The sequence below is a fragment of the Neoarius graeffei genome, chromosome 14 (assembly GCF_027579695.1).
Source record: "Neoarius graeffei isolate fNeoGra1 chromosome 14, fNeoGra1.pri, whole genome shotgun sequence".
NCBI lineage: Eukaryota > Metazoa > Chordata > Actinopteri > Siluriformes > Ariidae > Neoarius > Neoarius graeffei.
In genome coordinates, this window is record NC_083582.1 from 47,655,606 (window position 1) to 47,681,808 (window position 26,203).

A 26,203-nucleotide genomic window follows, 5' to 3' on the forward strand; every position below is an offset into this window, starting at 1 on the left:
TATTATAGAATTTTTTACAAATTGCTACGGTCATTTCGCCGGTTTGTTACATTCTAAGCTGAAATGATTTTGTCGGACGTTTTGAAATTTTTTTTTTTTTTTGAATTTGCAAAAAATTAACATAAAAATGCTCTGTTTCTCAAAATCCAGTGAATGTGGCTAGAATAAGTTATTCCACTCAATCTTGTCGTATATGGCTTATACCCTACTCGGCACCACATACCTCGTCGGCTATCAGCTCATGTAAGTCTCGATTTCGTGGAATAGCTATTAAATCTTTTATTTAAACGTTGCCTGCTTTTAATTTCTGCTTAATTTTATTACTCTTAATTGGTTTGTTCAATTGTCTTTTGTTTGCATTTGTCTGACAACATATTGCAATTTCAAAAATGAAACTTATTTCTAAATATAATTAATTTAATAATTCATAATACATATATTGTGTGTAGTTCTGTACCAAAGTCTTAAGCTCATTTCACTTATGAAAGCCGTTAAAAACAACATGGACAGATTTTCATTCCCCCACAGTCTTTACGGAAAAGTAACGTATATCATATATTCCCACCTACCTGTATTTAATGGAATATTATAGAGCGTGATCTTCCGCGAGATGTGTAAAACATGAGACCGGCTATGACGCATAGTCCAATGTTGTGAAAAGCCCAAGTGGAGACCTTCGCTCGTTAGCAACATAGCACAAGTCGAGCTGCATCACGTCTCTGGTGAGAGTTGTCTTTCTGTTCCTGAACATTTTTGTTCAAAGAGAGGCTATTTACAACACTTTTTTTTTGTATATCTGCTGAGGTTTTCTTTTCTTGTTGTTGAGTTTACTGCCAGTTGCTTTACATTAAAGCAGTACGAGTAGTTCTGTCGCAATATCATTACATCACTGCCAGCCATGTCACGACTGCTCACAACACATAAATGTGATGGCTCCAATTCCCACTGGAGCCATAGCAAAAGATTACTGTAAATGTTATTAGGTTTGAGTTTGCCATTTTTCTCCCATTCCCCCACGACATCATTACAGCATAACAGTGGAAAATATGTGTGAATGGAGTATGCGGTACATGTAAGGAAAAAAGTTTAAAAATTACCTTAAGAGCAGTAGAGAGCACTAAACAATAAAAATATATCAGTAGTCTTAGATAAACTACAGATAGTTTTATGACAACACTGGCTGGTAAGTTTTTCTCAGGATATTTTTGTCTGAAAATGTGGTTTTTAGATCATTTTTTCTTTACTGACACAATTTTTTCTGTGACTATTACTTTTTAAAAAAATTATTATTATTATTATTATTATTATTATTATTATTAATTTGTTCCCTTAACCTCATGTTTTGTGCCATGGATTTTATGCCAGCTGTGACAAAGCAGAAGAATTATTATAAAGTATCAGCATTCTTGACCAGAACCAAGACATGTTAAAGAGGACCCCAATCATTTAAGTGAGAATTTGAGCAGAAGCACAGAAATCTCTGATTATTTGCTGTACCCCGGCCCTGTTTCCCTGCTCACATTCATGACTGTTGTGTTCAGAGAATGCTCGGTGACATTCTGTGAACAGACCGAGTCACTGAATCTTAATGAGACCAGGGAGTGTCAGAGCACAAGACACACATTGATCTTGCACTGGAGAGAACATCTGCTCAGGTTTGCAATAACATGTGCGAAAGGTTATAGTTAGTGGAAGGTCACTGTTGCAGGATTGCATTAGATCCTGTTTATATCTGGTTTGTTTCATCATTCTTGTATTTGCATTGTATCTTTAAGATTTTACCCATATGCATTTACACTTGAGAAATGTGTCTACAGGGAGCTGGACTAAAACCCAATGGCCAATATATGTGAAATATGCAAATCAGCTCATTCCACTTGACCACCAGTGTCCTATGTCATTTATTGTGTCTTCTTATTGTCTGGAACAGATTGTGTCAGTATTAAAAAAAAATCATAGTCATGATGTCATTTTTTTAATTCCATAAAGGCATTCATGGACCACATAATGATGGAATGTATTGTGAGGTACAGACATTTATTAAACTGTATCTTAGAAAACAGATTTAAATCTGTTTAAATGTATTGGATGAATAAACAATTGCAGTTTTACATTATTGTGGATAATCCCTGTCTGGATAAAAGCCAATGCTCAAGACACACGAAAGTGTAAATGTGTATTCTCCGATAATCATGTATACTGTGCATATATATAATATATGCGCGCAGTATACATGATTATCGCAGAATACACGTTTACACTTTCGTGTACTCATATCACACACACTATCTTATTTATATATTAAAAAAAGCTGGATAGTACAGTGGTAATGCTCACTGACTACGACGCAGGAGATCGGGGTTCGAATCCCGGTCGGGGCAAAACATCATCCAGTAAAGGTCCTTAGGCAAGACCCCTCATGATGTATCAGCCTACCTCAGGAATGAGTGAAGACATAACTGATAGTCATACCGGCTCAAACGTCGCCCGGGTCAACAAGATCTGCGTCAGTTGCTAGGGAACCAGGGCAAACTGATGAGAAATGGGCTACTGGAACAAGACATCAATGGACGAGGACAGAAAATACGGAATTGCTGGAATGCTACTATACAAGCAATCCCAGAGAGAGGGGATACATGCAGCGAATGTGGGACCATTGGATACTTCGAAACCCACAATCAAGGCTAACAAAGAAACAGCTATTAGCCCAGTGTTCCAACATCCGTAGTCGAAATCTACTATCACAACTAGAGATTAATGAAATACAACAACGATGCTACGGCAAGGGGGAGCCAGGAAGACAGGTCAGCGGGGAGATGTCATCATCATCCCCACAACCAGAGATTGGGTACCAAGCCCCAACAGCTAACAGCCTCAACACAAGAGCTGCTGACCTGAGAAGGAAGATCGTGACCCAACTGGAAACCTGGAGCCCCCGACGAATACCGAAGCTGAGTTTCCAAGTACCTTTAGAAGATCTACTAGTAGATGTGAATGCTGCTCTGAAGACAATCTCCACAAGAACCATCACTGAGACCAACAAGCTGATACACAGTACAGCAACAGTAATCATGGAGATGCTTGGACACAAGGTGGGCTCGGGACATAACAAACAGTATCCACCATGGAAGAGACGATTAGAGGCCAAGATAAAGGCAGCACGGAGAGAAGTTAGCCAGCTAGCTGAACTACAGAAAGGGAACATGGTGAATAAAGGGGTACCCAGGAAGTACAACTCACTCTCCATACCAGAGGCACTCGAAACTGCCAAACAGTGACTAACAGCTCTGGCCACCCGGTTGAAGAGATACACCAAGGAGGGAGAGGCCAGGAGAATAAACAAGCTGTTCTCCACTGAACCAGCCAGGGAAACAACAACCGGTCAGACCCACCAAGAGCTGAGGTGGAAAAATACTGGAAAGGCATCACACAACACCGATGCCCAATGGTTAGTGGACCTAAGAGCTGACCATAGCAACCTCCCAGAACAAGAACCAGTAACCATCTCAATAGCAGACATCCAAGAAAGAGTATCAAAGATGAAGAGCTGGACAGCACCAGGCCCCGATATGATCCATACGTACTGGCTGAAGAAGCAAACTGCACTCCATGAACGCCTAGCAGCACAGATGAACCAGCTGCTGAGGGATGGGACCCACCCAGAATGGCTAACCCAAGGCAGGACAGTCCTAATCATGAAGGACCCCCAGAAGGGACCCATCCCATCCAACTACCGGCCAATTACCTGTCTCTGCACAACATGGAAGGCCCTGTCAGGCATCATTGCGGCAAAAATGAGTAAGCATGTGGCTCAATACATGCGCGAGGCACAGAAAGGAATTGGCAGTAACACCAGAGGAGCCAAGCACCAGCTACTGGTCGATAGAACAGTCGCCCGAGACTGTAAGAAGAGACAGACCAACCTGTGCACTGCCTGGATTGACTACAAGAAAGCCTACGACTCAATGCCACACACATGGATACTGGAATGTCTGGAACTGTATAAGATCAACAGGAACCTAAGGACCTTCATCCAGAACTCAATGGAAATGTGGAAGACAACCCTAGAGGCCAACTCAAAACCTATTGCCCAAGTCAACATTAAGTGCGGCATATACCAAGGAGATGCGCTATCACCACTGCTGTTCTGCATGGGCCTGAACCCCCTCAGTCGGATCATCACGAAGAGCGGCTACGGGTACCGATTCCGTAGTGGGGCAACAATCAGCCACCTGCTCTACATGGATGACATCAAGTTGTATGCCAGGAACGAGCGAGAAATAGACTCGCTGAGCCACACCACCCGGATCTACAGCGATGACATAGGGATGTCATTCGGATTGGACAAGTGTGGCCGGATGGTCTCAAAGAGAGGCAAGATGATCCGGACTGAGGGGATTGACCTACCAGAGGGCAACATAGGTGATATCCAAGACAGCTACAAGTACCTTGGCATCCCACAGGCTAATGGAAACCATGAAGAGGCCACAAGGAAGTCAACCACAGCCAAATACCTCCAGAGAGTAAGGCAGGTCCTGAAAAGTCAGCTGAATGGTAAGAACAAGGTCCAAGCCATCAACATGTATGCACTACCAGTCAGCAGATACCCTGCTGGTATCATAAACTGGCCAAAGGAGGAGATAGAAGCCACAGATATCAAGACTAGAAAGCTCCTCACCCTGCATGGAGGGTTCCACCCCAAGTCCAGCACCCTGAGACTATACACTAAGCGGAAAGAGGGAGGCCGAGGGCTAGTGAGCATCAAGACCACGGTCCATGATGAAACATCGAAAATCCGAGAATACATCAGAAAGATGGCCCCAAAGGATGAACTGCTAAGTGAATGTCTCAGGCAGCAGAACCCTGATGAGAATGCAGAGGAGGAGGAGGAACAGACAACCTGGAGGGACAAACCCCTGCATGGCATGTACCACTGTCAGATAGAGGAAGTGGCTGATATCAAGAAATCCTACCAGTGGCTGGATAATGCAGGACTGACAGACAGCACAGAGGCACTAATCATGGCAGCACAAGAACAGGCCATAAGCACAAGAGCCATAGAGGCCAGGATCTACCAGAGTAGATCAGACCCAAGATGCAGACTGTGCAAAAAAGCCCCTGAAACAGTCCAGCACATAGTAGCGGGGTGTAAGATGCTAGCTGGATCAGCGTACATGGAGAGGCACAACCAAGTGGCTGGGATAGTATACAGGAACATCTGCAACCAGTATGGAATAGAAGTACCCAAGTCCCAATGGGCCATACCACAGAAGGTGGCTGAGAATAACAGGGCCAAGGTTCTGTGGGACTTCAGCTTCCAGACTGACAAACAGATCCTGGCTAACCAACCGGACATAGTGGTGGTGGACAAAGAGCAGAAGAGGGTGGTGGTGGTGATAGATGTGGCGATCCCAGCTGACGCCAACATCAAGAAGAAGGAACATGAGAAACTTGAGAAGTATCAAGGGTTGAAAGAGCAGCTGGAACAGATGTGGAAGGTCAAGGGTTGCGTGGTCCCCGTGGTAGTGGGGGCACTTGGGGCAGTAACCCCCAAACTGGGAGAGTGGCTCCAGCAAATCCCAGGAACAACATCTGAAGCCTCAGTCCAGAAGAGCGCAGTCCTAGGAACATCGAAGATACTGCGCCGAACCCTCAAACTCCCAGGCCTCTGGTAGAGGACCCGAGCTTGAGGATGACATGGATACCACCACCACTAGTGTGTGTGTGTGTGTGTGTATATATATATATATATATATATATATATATATATATATATATATATATATATATATAATATATACACACACACACACTAGTGCATCTCAAAAAGTTAGAATACCATGAAAAAGTTCTTTTTTTCATAATTTAATTAAAAAAGGTAAACTTTCATATATTCTATATTCATTACATGTAAAGTGAAATATTTAAAGCCTTTTTTCTTTTAATTTTGATGATTATGGCTTATAGCTCATGAAAATCAGAAATCCAGTATCTCAAATTATTAGAATATTCCCTAAGATCAATCAAAAAAGGATTTACAATACAGAAATGTCCAACTTCTGAAAAGTATATTCATTTATACACTCAATACTTGGTTGGGGCTCCTTTACCATGAATTACTGTATCAATGTGGTGTGGCATGGGGGTGATTAGTCTGTGGCACTGCTGAGGTGTTATTGAAGCCCAGGTTGCTTTGATAGTGGCCTTCAGCGTATCTGTATTTTTGGGTCGGGTGTTTCTCATCTTCCTCTTGACAATACCCCATAGATTCTCTATGGGGTTCAGGTCAGGCAAGTTGGCTAGCCAATCAAACACAGTAATATCATGGTCAGCAAACCATTTGGTAGTAGTTTTGGCACTGTGGGTAGGTGCTAAGTCCTGCTGGAAAAGGAAATCAGCATCTCCAAAAAGCTTGTCAGCAGATGGAAGCATGAAGTGCTCTAAAATCTCCTGGTAGATGGCTGTGTTGATTTTGGACTTGATAAAATACAGTGAACCAACACCAGCAGATGACATGGCACCCCAAATCATCACAGACTGTGGAAACTTCACACTGGGCTTGGATTCTGTGCCTCTCCACTCTTCCTCCAGACTATAGAACCGTGATTTCCAAATTAAATGCAAAATGTACTTTCATCTGAAAAGAGGACTTTGGACCACTGAGCAACAGTCCATTTCTTTCTCTCCTTAGCCCAGATAAGACACTTCTGACATTGTCTCTGGCTCAGGAGAAGCTTGATATTAGGAATGCGAAATTTGTATCCCCTTTCTTGAAGATGTCTGTTCATGATGGGTCTTGATACACTGACACCAGCCTCAGTCCACTCCTTGTGAAGCTTTCCCAAGTTCTTGAATCAACTTTTCTTGACAATCCTCTCAAGACTGCGGCCATCCCTGTTGCTTGTGCACCTTTTCCAGCCACCCTTTTCAGCAATGACCTTTTGTGGCTTACCGTCCTTGTGGAGGGCAGCAGTGATCATCTTCTGGACAACAGTCAAGTCAGCAGTCTCCCCCATGATTGTGGTTGTGTGTACTGAACTAGACCGAGAGATACTGTGTGTTCATACTGTTTTACTCAAACTTGAAATTAAATATTCTAATATTTTGAGTTTTTTTTTTTTTTTTTTGTACTGTATGCCTGTGGCAGTGGGGGCGTGGTCAAGCACCGGTCTGTGACAGGAGGGTGGAGTCAGGGAGGGTAAGTGGCAGAATCACTACACCTGATGTCAGTTAACCTGTGTTTGTGTGTGTCTTCCCAATGACCGCGCCCTACTTAAGGAGGGAGAGCAAAAGCAGAGGAGCTCATCCCCGAACCAGACGCCGGTTGTGTGTGTGTGTGTGTGTGTGTGTGTGTGTGTGTGTGTGTGTTAGTTGACGAGTTGTTCACTGAAAAGTGTGGCAATAAAACCACTGTTTCCGAACCTGATCTCTGTCCTGCCGTCCTCTGTGCTCCACCCACCCATACAAACTGCTACAGTGGTGCCGAAACCCAGGATCTGGAGTGCAGCAGCCGAACAGCCCCCTGGAGTCCTCCCCGTTCGCCGAACTGGTCCACGCCCTCGCCACGGCCCAGCAAAGCCAGCACCAGGCACTAGTCACCCTCCGAAAGGAGCAGGAACAGCGGTTCGAGGCCCTGGTGCTGGCCCAGCAAGAAGATCGTCAGGCGTTCCGGCACCACCTCGCGTCGGCGGGGTCCACCAGCGCTCCCACCGCGGGCCCGTCCCCCCTCACCCTAACCAAGATGGGCCCGCAGGACGACCCCGAGGCATTCATCACGCTCTTCGAGCAAGTCGTGGAGACCTCGGGGTGGTCGATGGAGCGGCGCGCCTTCTCCCCCTGCTAACGGGAGAGGCGCAACTGGCCGCGCTACAGCTCCCTGCCAACCGCCGGCTGGCCTACGCAGACCTCCGCCGGGCCGTCCTCCAGCGTGTGGGGCGCACCCCTGAGCAGCAGCATCAGCGCTTCTGCGCTTTGCGCTTGGAGGAAGTCGGCCGGCCGTTCGCGTTTGGCCAGCAACTCCGGGACGCCTGCTGGCAGTGGTTGAGGGTTGAGGGCCAACAACCACGACGCCGAGGGGATCATTGACCAGGTGGTACTGGAGCAATTCGTCGCACGCTTGCCAGCAGGAACCGCGGAGTGGGTCCAGTGCCACCACCTGGCGTCGCTGGATCAGGCAATCGAGCTGGCAGAGGCCCATATGGCAGCTGTCCCGGCGGCAGGACAGCAGACAGCCTCTTCTCCCCTCTCCTCTCTCTCTCTCTCTCTCTCTCTCTCTCTCTCTCTCTCTCTCCTCCTGTGTCTCGTCCTCGCCCCATTTCCCCACCGCGGAGGCGGGGGTCGGCGCCACCGGCGCCGGCCCGCCGCACCCGCGGTGCCCTCCCGTTTCTCCCTTCTGTGTCCCCCCCCCCCCCCCCCCCCCAGGTGAGTGAGTCCCAGAACACCGGTGCGGAGAGGAAGCCCGGGCCGGTTTACTGGCGCTGCGGGGAGCCGGGCCACCTCCAACAACGGTGCATGGTAATGGAGGTGGGCGCGGTGGTTCGGATCCCCGACGCGCTAGGAGCCACCCTCGATTGGGCTGGAGCGTATCGCATACCGGTGAGTATACAAAGGGATACATATCAGGCGTTGGTGGATTCTGGTTGTAATCAGACCTCAATTCACCAAAGCCTGGTGCAAAACGAGGCATTGGGGGGAGCACAGGGGGTGAAGGTGTTGTGTGTGCACGGGGACGTTCACAGCTACCCTTTGGTGTCGGTCCACATTTTTTCCGAGGGGAAAAATTTATAGTGAAGGCGGCGGTTAATCCTCGCCTTACCCACTCTATAATTTTGGGGACTGATTGGCCGGGATTTCGGGATTTAATGACACACTTGGTGAAGAGTGGGTCCTGCCATTCAATAGGGGGAGGTCCCGGTGTCGTTTTAGCGGGAGCAGCTGTCGCAGAGCCGTCTACGTCATCTCCGCGTCAGAGTGAGGAGCCGCCGGCCCCTCCTCTCTCTGTTGTGGAATCCCTCGTGGATTTCCCATTAGAGCAGTTGCGAGACGAAACTCTGCAGCATGCGTTTGACCAAGTGAGAGTAATCGATGGTCAAACGCTCCCGCCGAACGCCACCCCGTCCTTCCCCTATTTCACGATTATGAAGGATAGATTATACCGAGTGATGCAGGACACTCAAACTAAAGAGCGAGTCACGCAGCTTTTAATTCCGAAGAGCCGCCGGGAATTGGTATTCCAGGCGGCTCACTTTAATCCCATGGCTGGACACCTAGGGCAGGATAAGACACTAGTCCGAATAATGGCCCGATTCTATTGGCCGGGGATTCTTGGCGATGTCCGTAGGTGGTGTACGGCGTGCCGCAAATGCCAGTTAATAAATCCAGCGGCCATTCCAAAAGCGCCTTTGCGCCCTCTACCGTTAATTGAGACCCCGTTCGAAAGAATTGGGATGGATCTCGTCGGGCCATTAGATCGGTCAACACAAGGGTACCGCTTTATATTAGTTCTGGTGGACTATGCAACGCGATACCCGGAAGCCGTGCCTCTTCGCAATATCTCAGCACGCAGTATTGCGGAGGCACTCTTCCGCGTCATCTCCCGAGTTGGAATCCCGAAAGAGATTCTGACTGATCAAGGCACCTCGTTTATGTCACAAACACTAAACGAACTGTATGGGTTATTAGGTATTAAGCCGATCCGCACCAGCGTGTATCACCCACAAACGGACGGTTTAGTTGAACGGTTTAATTGCACCCTCAAGAACATAATTAAAAAATTCGTAAGTGAGGACGCACGTAACTGGGATAAATGGCTCAAACCCTTATTTGCTGTGCGAGAGGTCCCTCAAGCCTCCACGGGGTTCTCCCCGTTTTAATTATTATATGGGCGTAAGCCGCGCGGCATTCTAGATGTGCTGCGAGAAAATTGGGAGGAGGGACCTTCAAGTAAAAACGAAATTCAATACGTTCTTGACCTGCGCGCAAAACTCCACACCCTCACGCACCTAACCCAGGAGAATTTGCGGCAGGCCCAAGAACGGCAAGCCCGCCTGTACGACAAGGGTACGCGCCTTAGAGAGTTCGCACCGGGAGATAAAGTACTCATACTGTTGCCCACATCGAGCTCTAAATTAGTCGCCAAGTGGCAAGGACCCTTTGAGGTCACACGGCGAGTCGGGGAAGTCGACTATGAGGTGAGGCGAACGGACAGGGGTGGGGCGCTACAGATTTACCACCTCAATCTACTCAAACTCTGGAACGAGGAGGTCCCCGTTGCGTTGGTGTTAGTGGTTCCGGAGAAGGCGGAGCTGGGGCCGGAGGTTCAAAAAGGCGCATTGACATCGCATACCTCTCCGGTCCCCTGTGGAGACCACCTCTCCCCGACCCAACTCGCGGAGGTTGCCCAGTTGCAGACCGAGTTTTCGGACGTGTTCTCACCCCTGCCCGGCCGCACCAACCTCATAGAGCACCACGTTGAGACGCCCCCGGGGGTGGTAGTGTGCAGCCGCCCTTACAGGCTACCCGAACACAAAAAAAAGGTGGTTCGGGAGGAACTCGAGGCCATGCTCGAAATGGGCATCGTCGAGGAGTCCCACAGTGACTGGAGCAGCCCGGTGGTCTTGGTACCCAAGGCCGACGGGTCGGTCCAGTTCTGTGTGGACTATAGAAAAGTCAACGCGGTGTCTAAATTCGACACGTACCCAATGCCTTGTATTGAGGAGTTGTTCGATCGACTAGGTACTGCTCGCTTTTATTCAACACTGGATTTAACGAAGTGATATTGGCAGATCCCCTTGACTCCACTATCCCGAGAAAAAACAGCCTTTTCCACACCGTTTGGTTTACACCAATTCGTCACACTTCCGTTTGGGCTGTTTGGGGCGCCCGCTACGTTTCAGCGGCTGATGGACAGGGTCCTCCGCCCCCACGCCACCTATGCGGCCGCCTACCTCGACGACATTATCGTCTATAGTAATGACTGGCCGAGGCATCTCGAACATCTGAGGGCTGTCCTTAGGTCGCTGAGGCGAGCGGGTCTCACAGCCAACCTGAAGAAGTGTGCGATTGGGCGGGTGGAAGTACGGTATCTGGGCTTCCACTTGGGCAACGGGCAGGTGCGTCCCCAAATTAACAAGACCGCAGCAATTGCGGCCTGCCCGAGGCCCAAGACCAAAAAGGGGGTGAGACAGTTCCTGGGGCTGGCTGGCTATTATCGTAGGTTTATACCTAATTAGTCGGACGTCACCAGCCTGCTGACTGATCTGACTAAAAAGGGGGCACCAGATCCGGTCCAGTGGACGGAGCAATGCCAGCGGGCTTTTTCTGAGGTAAAGGCTGCACTGTGTGGGGGGCCACTTTTACACTCCCCTGACTTTTCTCTCCCTTTTATGTTACAGACGGATGCGTCGGACAGAGGGCTGGGGGCTGTTTTGTCCCAGGAGGGGGAGGACCGCCCAGTCTTATACATCAGTAGGAAGCTGTCAGTGCGGGAGGGGTGCTACAGCACTATCGAAAAAGAGTGCCTGGCAATCAAGTGGGCAGTCCTCGCCCTCCGTTACTACCTGCTGGGACGCCCTTTCACCCTCTGTTCGGACCACGCACCCCTCCTGTGGCTCCACCGCATGAAGGATGCCAACACGCGGATCACCTGTTGGTATCTGGCGCTCCAACCCTTTAATTTCAAGGTGGCCCACAGGCCGGGGGCGCAGATGGTTGTGGCGGGCTTCCTCTCCCGTCAAGGGGGGAGTCGGCTGCAGGCCGGACGGCCGCCTGGCCTGAGTCGGGCAGTGGGGGTATGTGTCAGCGGGGGCGTGGTCGAGTGCCGGTCTGTGACAGGAGGGCAGAGTCAGGGAAGGTAAGTAGCAGAATCACTACACCTGATGCCAATTAACCGGTGTTTGTGTGTGTCTTCCCAGTGACCGCGCCCTACTTAAGGAGGGAGAGCGAAAGCAGAGGAACTCATCCCCGAACCAGACGCCGGTTGTGTGTGTGTGTGTGTGTCTGTTTAGTTGACGAGTTGTTCACTGAAAAGTGTGGCAATAAAACCACTGTTTCTGAACCTGATCTCTGTCCTGCCGTCCTCTGTGCTCCACCCACCCATACAAACTGCTACAATGCCATACTGATTAAAATTAAAATAGAAAAATGCTTGAAACATTTTAGTTTGTGTAATGAGTCTATAATATATAACATTTTCACAAATAACTGATGGAAAATATTGAACTTCACAATATTCTAATTTTTTGAGATGCACTAGTGTGTGTGTGTGTGTGTCTCATCTCATCTCATTATCTCTAGCCGCTTTATCCTTCTACAGGGTCGCAGGCAAGCTGGAGCCTATCCCAGCTGACTACGGGCGAAAGGCGGGGTACACCCTGGACAAGTCGCCAGGTCATCACAGGGCTGACACATAGACACAGACAACCATTCACACTCACATTCACACCTACGGTCAATTTAGAGTCACCAGTTAACCTAACCTGCATGTCTTTGGACTGTGGGGGAAACCGGAGCACCCGGAGGAAACCCACGCGGACACGGGGAGAACATGCAAACTCCGCACAGAAAGGCCCTCGCCGGCCCCGGGGCTCGAACCCAGGACCTTCTTGCTGTGAGGCGACAGCGCTAACCACTACACCACCGTGCCGCCGTGTGTGTGTGTACTAGGAGAAATGAAGAACATGGGGGGGGGGATGGGGGGGAAAAGAGCCACAGAGGTTAAGTTTGAATAGCTTTGCAGGATAAGCAAAGTAGGAGCTGGTGAGACAATGCAGGGGTATGGAGTGGTCAGTAATGAATGCATATATTGGTGTGCGTGTGTGTGTAACAGATTTTTAGCCTGTGAGAGAATAGGATGATGCTGTGTTTTAGATAAATTATTAATATATTTCAGATAAATTTCACCTCACCGTGTGCTTAGCCTCCTCCTTCACTCTGCTCTAACTTTAGGAAAAGTATACGTTCACTGCCGAGAAGGCTACAGCCGCTCCCCGACTATGGTCATTGCTTACCTCATGCTGTGTCATAAAATGGATGTGCGAGTGGCGACTGCTACAGTGAGGCACAAGAGAGAAATCGGGCCCAACGATGGCTTCCTGCGCCAGCTGTGCCAACTCAATGAGAAGCTGGCCAAAGAGGGCAAGCTGATGACTAAATGATAAGCAACACGTATCATTCCTCTGGTGTCAGAGATTTATCTGCTGAAAAGATCTTACCAGGCTAGCACCCCCCCCCCCTTCTCTCTCTCTCTCTCTCTCTCTCTCTCTCTGATACTATATATCTTGTTCTATATATCTTGTATTGACTATGATAAATGTCCTGCTTCTCTGCCTTTATTTGATCACAATTTCCCACAGTAATGTACTATGTAGCCACATGCAAAATAATTAAATTTAATATATTTTACAATATATTTATATTTTGCAAGATATTATATGACTTATAAAATATTCCAGTATATTCCATTTACATGTGGAGTGTAAAATACTCCTACAGCCATCTGTTTGTATGTCTAGCATCTTTGGAGCTCTTTAGCCCAGTTTGCTTTCAATGGTGTAGTTTAGAGCACAGTCACGCCATAGTCTCCCACTGCCGGATTTTTCACAGTGATCGATCCCATTCCATTTTATATAGGGTTATATATGGAGGAATTTAAAACAATGCAGAGTATACACATACCTCTGTGCAAAAAAGCACCAAAATTACACTTTAATGGTAGATTATTGATTTGGCTCATTGCAGTTGACACTACTGATTGATATTTACATCAGTGCTCATACAGTGAGGTTTAGACCACTGACAGGGTATCCCAGTGTTATTTTCATGTTAGTATTGCTTTTTTATTTATTCATATATATACAGTAGCTACACATGTGAAGTAAGCATTGTTCAGTCTATCTATCTGTTTGTCTATCTATAAAATTTAATTATTCTATCCACATTCACTGGATATGAGCAATCACATGCTCTGATTGGCTACTCTGCTACTAGGCTGTCAGCTCATATACTGTGAGTAGAGAAAAACAAAATAGTGGAGCGTGTTGCTGAACCAACCGATGACGAAATAAAATCTCTACTCAAAAACCAAGCCCCAAAAAATAAAAATCAAAAAGCAACAAAATATGGAATAAAAGTATTTGATGGCCTTTTTTTTATTTTTCAAGTATCATTTATTATAGCATTTTTCACAAATTGCTACTGTTATTTTGCCGGTTTGTTTACATTCTAAGCTGAAATGATTTTTTTCGGATGTTTTGTCTAAAATTTTTATTAATTGAATTTGCTAACAATAAAAATACTCCATTTCTCAAAATCCAGTGACTGTGAATAATAAAACAGTTATTTCACTCAATCTCATCGTACATAGCTTATAGTCAACTCAGCGCAACACGCCTCATCGGCTGTCGGCTCATGTACAACTTGATTTCGTGGAATAACTGTTATCATTATCAGCCATGATATAGGTTAGGTTAACTGGTGACTCTAAATTGACCGTAGGTGTGAATGTGAGTGTGAATGGTTGTCTGTGTCTATGTGTCAGCCCTGTGATGAGCTGGCGACTTGTCCAGGGTGTACCCCGCCTTTCGCCCGTAGTCAGCTGGGATAGGCTCCAGCTTGCCTGCGACCCTGTAGAACAGGATAAAGCGGCTAGAGATAATGAGATGAGACACAGTGCAACATGAGAATCGCAAACATCCGACATGTCAGTTTACTCCCTACCAATCCAAAATAATACCTGAACCTTTTATCCTCCTTGAGATCACAGTCAAACTGTAGCAGAACCATTAAAAGCAGTATGTTTATGTGCTTGCTTATGTAATTGTAAGTATCAGACATCAGATACAAGGCCAAGCCATGCTTTATATAGGGCATTACTGGCATATATACTGTGTTTTTTAGAGGATTACTTTAAACCAATCTAATTATTGGGTCTTTCTCATAGCCCTGATGTCGAGAGAAGGATTACAAATAGGGATTGTAAAGTATGTTCAATTCAAATTGGACTGAGAGCACAAAAGAAAGATCTGAGCATCAGTAGTCAACTGAGTGATGCTCACTTGTCTTTGGTTTTTCCTGTATTTTGTAATGATTAAGGAGACTCGTATCACTTGGAACCCACTAGAAAACTAGGCCACATGAAACCATAGAGCATTTTTTTTTTATTCCGATTTACTCCAATTTCTATATTTATATGCAATGCAGAAATATATACGTGTATATAAATAGTTAGGTGTTGACATTTATGAATGTATTATAAACTGTATGTATATTACTACAGTATGAGTTCTTAAACTAATATCCAACTTGTTGTAGCCATGATTCATATGTTAATACATTAATAAGGATTAATAATAATTATCAGTATTAAAATTAATAACAATCATAATAATCTAGAGCAGGGGTTATCAACTAGCATATCAGGGTCTAGGCCAGCAAAGGATTTTGTTTAAAACAAAACTTCGAGTCTGTACATCCAAGTTTTGCAAATAGATAGAAATAATAACCCCTGTGCATCTGCCGCTCAGCGACCAGTTTCCTCATGAATACGGGAATGACATCACTGACACAGAGACCCCATTTAGAGATGTGGGGAGGCAAAAGTAATTGGGCAAATCGAACAAAGAAATACATATATTCTTCAACAATTGATTCAAACAGAGCAGCAAATAATGACATGCATAGAAACCGAGACAGACGTTCAGATCACTGCCAAGTAAGAAGACCTTGGGTGCAGAAGAATACACAGAAGAATACCTGTGTATTATGAAAAGCAGAGCAACAGGTGCACTTCAAATATTAATCTTATCAAAAACAAAACACATTTATACCTTCTGTAGCAGTTCTTTTGTTGCGTTTTATCCAACTTTATGGCAACTTACCATACCAGGTGTTAGCCACAGTGGTAGAGACATTAAGTCAGCGAACAAATGTCTCATTTCCATCTTTGTTCTCTGGGGAGAGAAGTGAGCAGATAGCATTTTTAAAGGGGGACTTGGCACTGTAAAGAAAAACAAAACTTTTTAAAGATGAGTGTGCATGATTTTATTCTCCCTAAAAAAAAAAAAAATCAGTTCAAGCAGACACATTTATGAAATTGTTTTCTGTACTCAGTTTATTATAAAAGTTGTTCAATTTCAATATGGAATGAGAACCAGCAGGCACTTTTGTAAGCATGACATTTTTATGTGGTCAGACCTTGACAAAGTTTAGCTGAATACCCCTGCTCTAGATCTTCAAGTATTATTTTGAAGGGTTTACAGTTTCTTAAAAGCTTTTAAAACATTACAAAAAATCATTTTATTCTTTTTTTTTTTTTTTTAAATTACTGTCACGTTTTCTTTAAAAATCCTAATCATATATGAGAGGGCCAAAGTCTGTCTTCACAGCTAGCACTGTCACAGGCTACCTCAAAGCATCGATTTCATCTGTCCTATTTAGTTTTACACACCAGTTTTCTGTACCATAATGTCCTGTTTTTAAATGGTAAACAAAAATGTGTATTAAGAAAGTTTGAACCTTAAACATTCCTATATTGTATTCTGGAGACCTAGGCTTTCTGAAACCTAATCTACTGTAGATACTGAATCCTGTCTGCCATCATAAGAAAAATATCATGTACTAATGTGGATGGCAAGCAAATGTCACTTATTAGCAAGTTATTTATGATGAAAATGCTTTTTCTTTGATTATCTAACTTTGCTACCTTAGACAGAAATCCCTCATTCACCGCAAGAACTGGTTATAAAGTAAGTATTAGAAGAGAGTCACCACCCAACAATGGGCATAAAGGGTACGAATGTGCGGTTTCTTGCCTGTTAGCCCCTTATCTAGTACTCATCTCGGTAGTGGAGAGATACACTGCCACCTACTGTTGGCAAATGCCTGTGATTGTTATCAAATAGAATTATCATTAGGTAATATTTAATATAAAAATGTACTTTAAATGCTTGAAGCTGGTAATGAACTACTGTATGGCTTAATGATATCAAGAGTGATTGCAATGCTGCTTGATAATGTTTTATGTCCTCCTCTGTGTCTACTATAGTGGTATATTGTTTTGTACTTATCAGGATGCCTCTTAAAATGGTCAACGTAAACCAAACTACTAAATGCTATGCTATATTTAAGGCGCTTATCTGATTGTCTTACCTGTGGTCTGCACTGATCCTTGCTGATGAATTTACTCTAAGGTATTATACATATATTCTGATCAGCACAAGTATAATTGTTGTGTATTGTCTGTACTTTTGTACTTTTTAGAAGCTGTCCTGTCTTACACACTGACACCTACGTATGCTAACGTGTGTGTGTGTATACACACTAGTTACATGTATTCCATGCTCTGTCTATTGTGCCAGAATGATTGATTGTACTATTACAAATGAGAAACCCTACCAGTATATAATTATTATTAAGTACCTTAGAATGTTCTTCAGGTGGGTTTGGCATGCATTTTCACACTGCCAAATTATTGTTGTTTAGATTGAGACACATGTTCAGAGTGAGGCACAACACAATCTGTGTTTAGTTCAATTTATGTCAAAGGCCCAAAATATTAAACCTCTTAAGAATATTACACTGTAGAAGAGGGAGAAGGGCACAAGAGCTGTCCTGTCATCCCACCACAAAGCCTTACTCTGAAGACTGATTATATATTTTTAATTTAAGTACTCACTCCACAAAGCAAAGGATACAGCTTATTACAAACACTTTATATATTGAAGTGCACTTCATTTTAAATGACTGACATGTTTCTTGATTTTAAATGACTGATATGTTTCCTGCCCTGGAAATATTGTATTTATGTCCAACTGTTGAACAATAAATTGCTAAATTTAAAAAAAAATATTTTTTGAGCTGGATTTCTTAAACTGATCATAAGCTATGAATCAATCCCCTTTCTCTCATGTTTCACGTTTCAGGTTTTTATCTTTTTTTTTTTTTTTTTTTAAGTATGACAAGAAACCATGTATATCAGTAGTTTAATATTGTACTATTTCAATGTTCCTTATTGCTCAATGCCATAATAAAAAGCTCTTACTCTTTGTTTTCTGTTCAGCAGATATGAGAAGGGCTCATTTCTCATACACATGGAGTTGCATGACAGTACTCCATTCGTTGAATATTACTTTGCATGTTGCAACTTTTTTCTGCGGCCCTTTGACTTCAGCAGATGGAGCAGATGAACTATTGTACACAACGGCCTTTAAGTACCTCTGGAAAACTGGGAATACATTAAGAAAAATTCATTAGTCATCATTCTGTTAGATGGCCAGATTTGACTTGATATAGGAATGAAAAATGGATGAGTTTGCCATATATTATATTTACTTTCATGACCATATGTTAACCGTTAAAATAGGTTTTATAATGTGGTGTGTGTGTGTATATATACACACAGTGGTGCTTGAAAGTTTGTGAACCCTTTAGAATTTTCTATATTTCTGCATAAATATGACCTAAAACATCATCAGATTTTCACACAAGTCCTAAAAGTAGATGAAGAGAGCCCAGTTAAACAAATGAGACAAAAATATTATACTTGGTCATTTATTTATTGAGGAAAATGATCCAATATTACATATCTGTGAGTGGCAAAAGTATGTGAACCTTTGCTTTCAGTACCTGGTGTGACCCCCTTGTGCAGCAATAACTGCAACTAAACATTTCCAGTAACTGTTGATCAGTCCTGCACACCGGCTTGGAGGAATTTTAGCCCATTCAAGGAACCTCATCCTGGGGGAGCCCAGGAACCAAGACTCAAGGAACTTCATCCTGGGGGAGCCCAGGAACCAAGACTCAAGGAACTTCATCCTGGGGGAGCCCAGGAACCAAGACTCAAGGAACTTCATCCTGGGGGAGCCCAGGAACCAAGACTCAAGGAACCTCATCCTGGGGGAGCCCAGGAACCAAGACTCAAGGAACCTCATCCTGGGGGAGCCCAGGAACCAAGACTCCCATACGTTGACTTGGCCATTCCAAAACATTAACTTTATTCTTTTTTAACCATTCTTTGGTAGAACGACTTGTGTGCTTAGGGTCGTTGTCTTGCTGCATGACCCACCTTCTCTTGAGATTCAGTTCATGGACAGATGTCCAATTTTCTTTAGAATTTGCTGGTATAATTCAGAATTAATTGTTCCATCAATGATGGCAAGCTGTCCTGGCCCAGATGCAGCAAAACAGGCCCAAACTATGATACTACCACCACCATGTTTCACAGATGGGATAAGGTTCTTATGCTGGAATGTAGTGTTTTCCTTTATCCAAACATATTGCTTCTCATTTAAACCAAAAAGTTCTATTTTGGTCTCATCTGTCCACAAAACATTTTCCCAATAGCCTTCTGGCTTGTCCACGTGATCTTTAGCAAACTGCAGACGAGCAGCAATATTGTTTTTGGAGAGCAGTGGGTTTCTCCTTGCAACTCTGCCATGCACACCATTGTTGTTCAGTGTTCTCCTGATGGTGAACTCATGAACATTAACATTAGCCAATGTCAGAGAGGCCTTTGGTTGCTTATAAGTTACCCTGGAGTCCATTGTGACCTCGCCAACTATTACACGCCTTGCACTTGGAGTGATCTTTGTTGGTCGCCCACTCCTGGGAAGGGTAACAATGGTCTTGAATTTCCTCCATTTGTACACAATTTGTCTGACTGTGGATTGGTGGAGTCCAAACTCTTTAGAGATGGTTTTGTAACCTTTTCCAGCCTGATGAGCATCAACAACACTTTTTCTGAGGTCCTCAGAAATCTCCTTTGTTCATGCCATGATACACTTCCACAAACATGTGTTGTGAAGATCAGATTTTGATAGATCCCTGTTCTTTAAATAAAACAGGGTGCCCACTCACACCTGATTGTCATCCCATTGATTGAAAACACCTGACTCTAATTTCACCTTCAAATTAACTGCTAATCCTAGAGGTTCACATACTTTTGCCACTCACAGATATGTAATATTGGATCATTTTCCTCAATAAATAAATGACCAAGTATAATTTTTTTTGTCTCATTCGTTTAACTGGGTTCTCTTTATCTACTTTTAGGACTTGTGTGAAAATCTGTTGATGTCATATTTATGCAGAAATATAGAAGATTCTAAAGGGTTCACAAACTTTCAAGCACCACTGTGTGTGTGTGTATATATATATATATATATATATATATATATATATATATATTTTTTTGGGCGGCATGGTGGTGTAGTGGTTAGCGCTGTCGCCTCACAGCAAGAAGGTCCGGGTTCAAGCCCTGTGGCCGGCGAGGGCCTTTCTGTGTGGAGTTTGCATGTTCTCCCCGTGTCCGCGTGGGTTTCCTCCGGGTGCTCCGGTTTCTCCCACAGTCCAAAGACATGCAGGTTAGGTTAACTGGTGACTCTAAATTGACCGTAGGTGTGAATGTGAGTGTGAATGGTTGTCTGTGTCTATGTGTCGGCCCTGTGATGACCTGGCGACTTGTCCAGGGTGTACCCCGCCTTTCGCCCGTAGTCAGCTGGGATAGGCTCCAGCTTGCCTGCAACCCTGTAAAACAGGATAAAGCGGCTAGAGATAATGAGATGAGAAATTTTTTGACAGATATTCCACAAAATTGAGTTGTACATGAACTGATAGCTGTGTTCGACGAGATTGAGTGGAATAATTGTTTTATTGTATCCACATTCACTAGATTTTGAGAGAGCATTTTTATTTTTTGCAAATTCGGTAAATAAAAACTATACAAAACATCCAACAAAATCTTTTGTGCTTAGAATGTAAACAAACCGCCGAAATGACAGTAGCAATTTGTGAAAAATGCTTTATTATTATTATTATAATTCTTGAAAAATAAAAAAGATACGTTCTTACCATCAAGTACTTTTATTCCATATTTAGTTGCATTTTTTTGTATTTTTTTTCCAAGTAGAGTTTTTCTTTCGTCCTTGTTTGGTTCAGCAACATGTACCACCGTTTTGTTTTTCTCTGCTCACAGTATACAGTATGAGCTGATATCTTAGTAGTAGAGTAGCCAATCAGAGCACATGTTTGCTCGTTTCCAATGGGGGAAAAAATAAAAAGATATATATTTTTTAGAGCATATGAAATGGGTAAATACCTTCAGCAATTCAGTCTTTTACTGCAAATTTAAGACCATGCGCCTCCCAACCAACAGATGGAGACAAAAGCTTCAATAAAGCCTTCTTTTTCTTTGGTCTCTGCACTTGCTATCCCAAGAATTGTTGAAATGTCCCATGAACTTGTTGCCCCCCCCCCCCCAATTCAATACTTAAGACAGCATCATTGCAGATTTGCATGACTGTTTCCTGATGATTTGATTGAAATGGACTTTGAGGTCTTTCAGCGTTTACACAGCACACCTGCATACTGGGGATGAACTGGCCTGCCCTTATGCGTCCACGAGGATCATTGAAAATGCTCAAGTCAATTGGCTTGACAGTGTGACCGATCTTGTTTTCCATGGCCCTGTTCAGGCAGCAATTACCTGAGGCCAGCTGTGTCTTCCTCTGAGACCATTGTCCAGGGGCCTCCTCCCTGTCACCCTCCATAGACCCGAGACATGCTGGACGTCTGAGCCAGAACTGTACGGGAAATAAAAGAAGAACACAGAGAAACACACTGGGCCAGAACAGAATAGGCTAAGGATTTCTTCTTTATGCTTCAACTTTGACAGCTTTGTGAGGATTCCAAGATGCATTCAACCAGTAAGCATTTTGAAATATTTGTCATTGCACAGTGACAGCTGGCTGTAATGGTGATGTTTATCACAGAAAATGTCTGGCCTGAGGCTCATCACATTGGAGTCTGATAAGAGGACACACTACCATCAACACAGGAGGGAGCGCCGTAATTGGCCTTCATTCCCATCAGTTACCTCAGGGGGTACACACACACACACGCGTGCACACACACACAGATTAAGATGTGAAGTGTAATAAATATTACAATATTTGGAATATCTCACAGCCTTGGTGATGTTTTATGTTTTTGATCAGTCTGCCTATTCAGCATACAAAAGGAACAATTAAGAAAAAGGCTAAGATGTATTAATACCAAAAAACAAACAACTCATTTATAAGAAATGATTTTTTTTCTCTCATCCATCTCAAATGACCGTATTAAATGAGAAGCACATGAATTTTTTTTGTCCCATTCTACACCACACTCCCATTGTGAAAACTTAACTAAAGGAAAAAAGGGGAACATCTGCAGAGCAGTGCTAATTATTGGGAAATATGGGGAGAGAATGGGCTTGGAATGGATGGGCTTCAGATCCTCTTCCAAGCGCCTGCGCCCGCAGTGGTGTTGCTTGTTTCATCTCCGTGTGCTCTGTTGTTTTACTGCACTGTGACGATCCCGCAGGCCTTTGCCAAGCACGCCTGATTTTTATTAAGGAACTGTCATGTCAGAAACAGTCAAATATGGCCGCATGGCTCCTTAGGGTCCAAGTCAGTGTGATACTGGTGGGAGCACTTGTATTTGGAACAAAACATACTGGGCTTTTATCTCTTTACTTTAGAGGACTTCTGGCTTGGTTGGAAGCCTTATAATTCTTTCAAATTTTTTTTTTTGTGAAATTTGTTCTGTGAAACAAAAGGTAGTAATAACAGACTCCTACAACCATAATGCAGATTCATCTAAAGCACCACTTGATTATTGCAGGAGATCAAACATAATGACCTTAAATTATCCACAGACAAAACAACCACATGAAACAGGATTTTTACATTAAAACATACAAAGCTGGGACTGGGAGTGTACAGAAAACGTTTTGGGTGATGGACAACATGTCTGTACACTTGTGTGCACACTTAACATTAGGGCTGGGTTGGATGAGGAGAAATTAGAGAGGAAAATAATAAGAAAAGGGTTTTACATCCAGATGGGAAATTTACTTCTTTCATCTGCCCTATTCTGTTGTATTGTGCTTTACAGTGGTGCTTGAAAGTTTGTGAACCCTTTAGAATTTTCTATATTTCTGCATAAATATGACCTAAAACAACATCAGATTTTGACCTGGCGACTTGTCCAGGGTGTACCCCGCCTTTCGCCCATAGTCAGCTGGGATAGGCTCCAGCTTGCCTGCGACCCTGTAGAAGGATAAAGCGGCTACAGATAATGAGAATGAGAACACCAGATTTTCACACAAGTCCTAAAAGTAGATAAATAGAACCCAGTTAAACAAATGAGACAAAAATATTATACTTGGTCATTTATTTATTGAGGAAAATGATCCAATATTACATATCTGTGAGTGGCAAAAGTATGTGAACCTTTGCTTTCAGTATCTGGTGTGACCCCCTTGTGCAGCAACAACTGCAACTAAACGTTTCCGGTAACTGTTGATCAGTTCTGCACACTGGCTTGGAGGAATTTTAGTCCATTCCTCCATACAGAACAGCTTCAACTCTGGGATGTTGGTGGGTTTCCTCACATGAACTGCTTGCTTCAGGCCCTTCCACAACATTTCGATTGGATTAAGGTCAGGACTTTGACTTGGCCATTCCAAAACATTAACTTTATTCTTCTTTAACCATTCTTTGGTAGAACGACTTGTGTGCTTAGGGTTGTTGTCTTGCTGCATGACCCACCTTCTCTTGAGATTTAGTTCATGGACAGATGTCCTGATATTTTCTTTTAGAATTCGCTGGTATAATTCAGAATTCATTGTTCCATCAATGATGGCAAGCTGTCCTGGCCCAGATGCAGCAAAACAGGCCCAAACCGTGGTACTACCACCACCACGTTTCAGAGATAGGATAAAGTTCTTATGCTGGAATGCAGTGTTTTCCTTTATCCAAACCTAACATTCCTCATTTAAACCAAAAAGTTCTATTTTGGTTTCATTCGTCCACAAAACATTTTTTCCAGTAGCCTTCTGGCTTGTCCACGTGATCTTTAGCAAACTGCAGATGAGCAGCAATGTTCTTTTTGGAGTGCAGTGGCTTTCTCCTTGCAACCCTGCCATGCACACCATTGTTGTTCAGTGTTCTCCTGATGGTGGACTCATGAACATTAACATTAGCCAATGTCAGAGAGGCCTTCAGTTGCTTACAAGTTACCCTGGGGTCCTTTGTGACCTCGCCAACTATTACATGCCTTGCTCTTGGAGTGATCTTTGTTGGTCGCCCACTCCTGCGGAGGGTAACAATGGTCTTGAATTTCCTCCATTTGTACACAATCTGTCTGACTGTGGATTGGTGGAGTCCAAACTCTTTAGAGATGGTTTTGTAACCTTTTCCAGCCTGATGAGCATCAACAACGCTTTTTCTGAGGTCCTCAGAAATTTCCTTTGTTCGTGCCATGATACACTTCACAACACATTTGTGAAAGATCAGACTTTGATAGATCCCTGTTCTTTAAATAAAACAGGGTGCCCACTCACACCTGATTGTCATCCCATTGACTGAAAATGCCTGACTCTAATTTCACCTTCAAATTATCTGCTAATCCTAGAGATTCACATACTTTTGCCACTCACAGATATGTAATATTGGATCATTTTCCTCAATAAATAAATGACCAAGTATAATATTTTTGTCTCATTTGTTTAACTAGGTTCTCTTTATCTACTTTTAGGACTTGTGTGAAAATCTGATCATGTTTTAGGTCATATTTGTGCAGAAATATGGAAAATTCTAAAGGGTTCACAAACTTTCAAGCACCACTGTATATCACTTTCATCATAAATACATTATATATGTACAGTATGTACGTTTATCAAATACATTTCAATATTTTAAACATTTAACTCTGTGGTTATGAATGCACTGAAAGAAATCCTATATAAATTAAAGATTAAAATAAGATTAGGGTAAATAAAGACTTTTATTCTTAAGTGCCTAATAGTTTCTACCCATAATCTGACACAGTTCAGAAATAATCGAAATGAGAATGAAATAAAATATTGCTTGAGTTATGAAAATATTTTATTGTATGAAAACAGGGGGATTGCATACAGTACATAGTGAGGTTTAGCTGACCTGTACACATATTTAACAGTTATTCCATGAAATTGAGTCACACCTGAGCTGATAGCCGATGAGGCATGTAGTGCCAAATTGGCTATAAGCCATGTACAACGAGATTGAGTGGAATAATTGTTTTATTCTATCCACATTCATTGGATTTTGAGAAACAGAGCATTTTTATTTTTTGCAATTTTGATGAATACAAACTTTATACAAAACAGCCGACAAAATCATTTCTGCTTAGAATTTAAACAAACCTATGAAATGACAGTAGTAATTTGTGAAAAATGCAATAATAACAATAATAATTATTATTATTGAAAAATAAAAATGATACATTCTTAACATCAAATACTTTTATTCCATATTTTGTTGCTTTTTTTTGTATTTTTTGGGGTTTTGTCTTCGAGTAGTTTTTACTTCATCCTCGGTTGGTTCAGCAACACGCTTCGCCATTTTGTTTTTCTCTCCTCATGGTATATGAGCTGATATCCTAGTAGTAGTAGAGTAGCCAATCAGGGCAAATGATTGCTCATATCCTGTGAATGTGGATATAATAAAACTCAATAAACAGGAACTAAGGCTAAATATAACTCTCAATATAACTGTAAATAAATGGAGTCAAAAGGCTAAGTGAAATAGTAAATGCTGTGACAATACATTCATTAGTATAAATAACCTTTCCATCTAGAACGAGTGCTGAGACTGTGGTTATGTCTGCTTGATTCTGGGCTTCAGTCAAAATCTTTCCTCTGACTCCATCTACAGTGGCTGTCACACAACAGATGCATGACCCCATTTATTAGCTCTGTTTATAATTAGCCTTTATAGGATTACACACCTGAGGCCAAGATTATTTTCACATGCTTGCTATCTAGTTTTATAAATCCTGTAAAAGACAAACTTGTGAAGCTTTCTCAAAACAGTACTTGAAATATTTTCTTTTTAGCTCCCTTGGATAAGCCACATAAATTGCGCATGTTCACCAGATGAAGTTGTTTAGGCTTTCATGGTTAATTAATGCACCTTCCTCTACAATTCTGGGGAAAATATGACATTCCACATGTGTGCTGTTGCACCTTCCTGTCATCAAAAATACACGTCAGTGTGTACTGCCTTTGTTTTCAGCTGGCCTCACTGATTGTATGAGTCATAGTCTGCAAAAGATTATGTGCTGCTGTAACTATAGCCAAGCTCTTGGACTAGCAAACAAGTTCTCTACAAAAATGACATCCAAT

The 26,203-nt window shown here is 43.2% G+C and overlaps 1 protein-coding gene across 1 annotated transcript in view; it reads left to right on the plus strand.

The window, feature by feature from the left end:
* The window catches only part of dusp3a (dual specificity phosphatase 3a), a 28,750-nt gene extending 10,915 nt beyond the window's left edge, over positions 1-17,835 (plus strand). The window contains exon 3 of the mRNA XM_060939875.1: positions 12,946-17,835. Coding sequence (XP_060795858.1) covers positions 12,946-13,154 — 209 coding nt within the window. The 3' untranslated portion in view covers positions 13,155-17,835. The remainder of the gene's footprint in view (positions 1-12,945) is intronic.
* Positions 17,836-26,203: the final 8,368 nt, after the last annotated feature.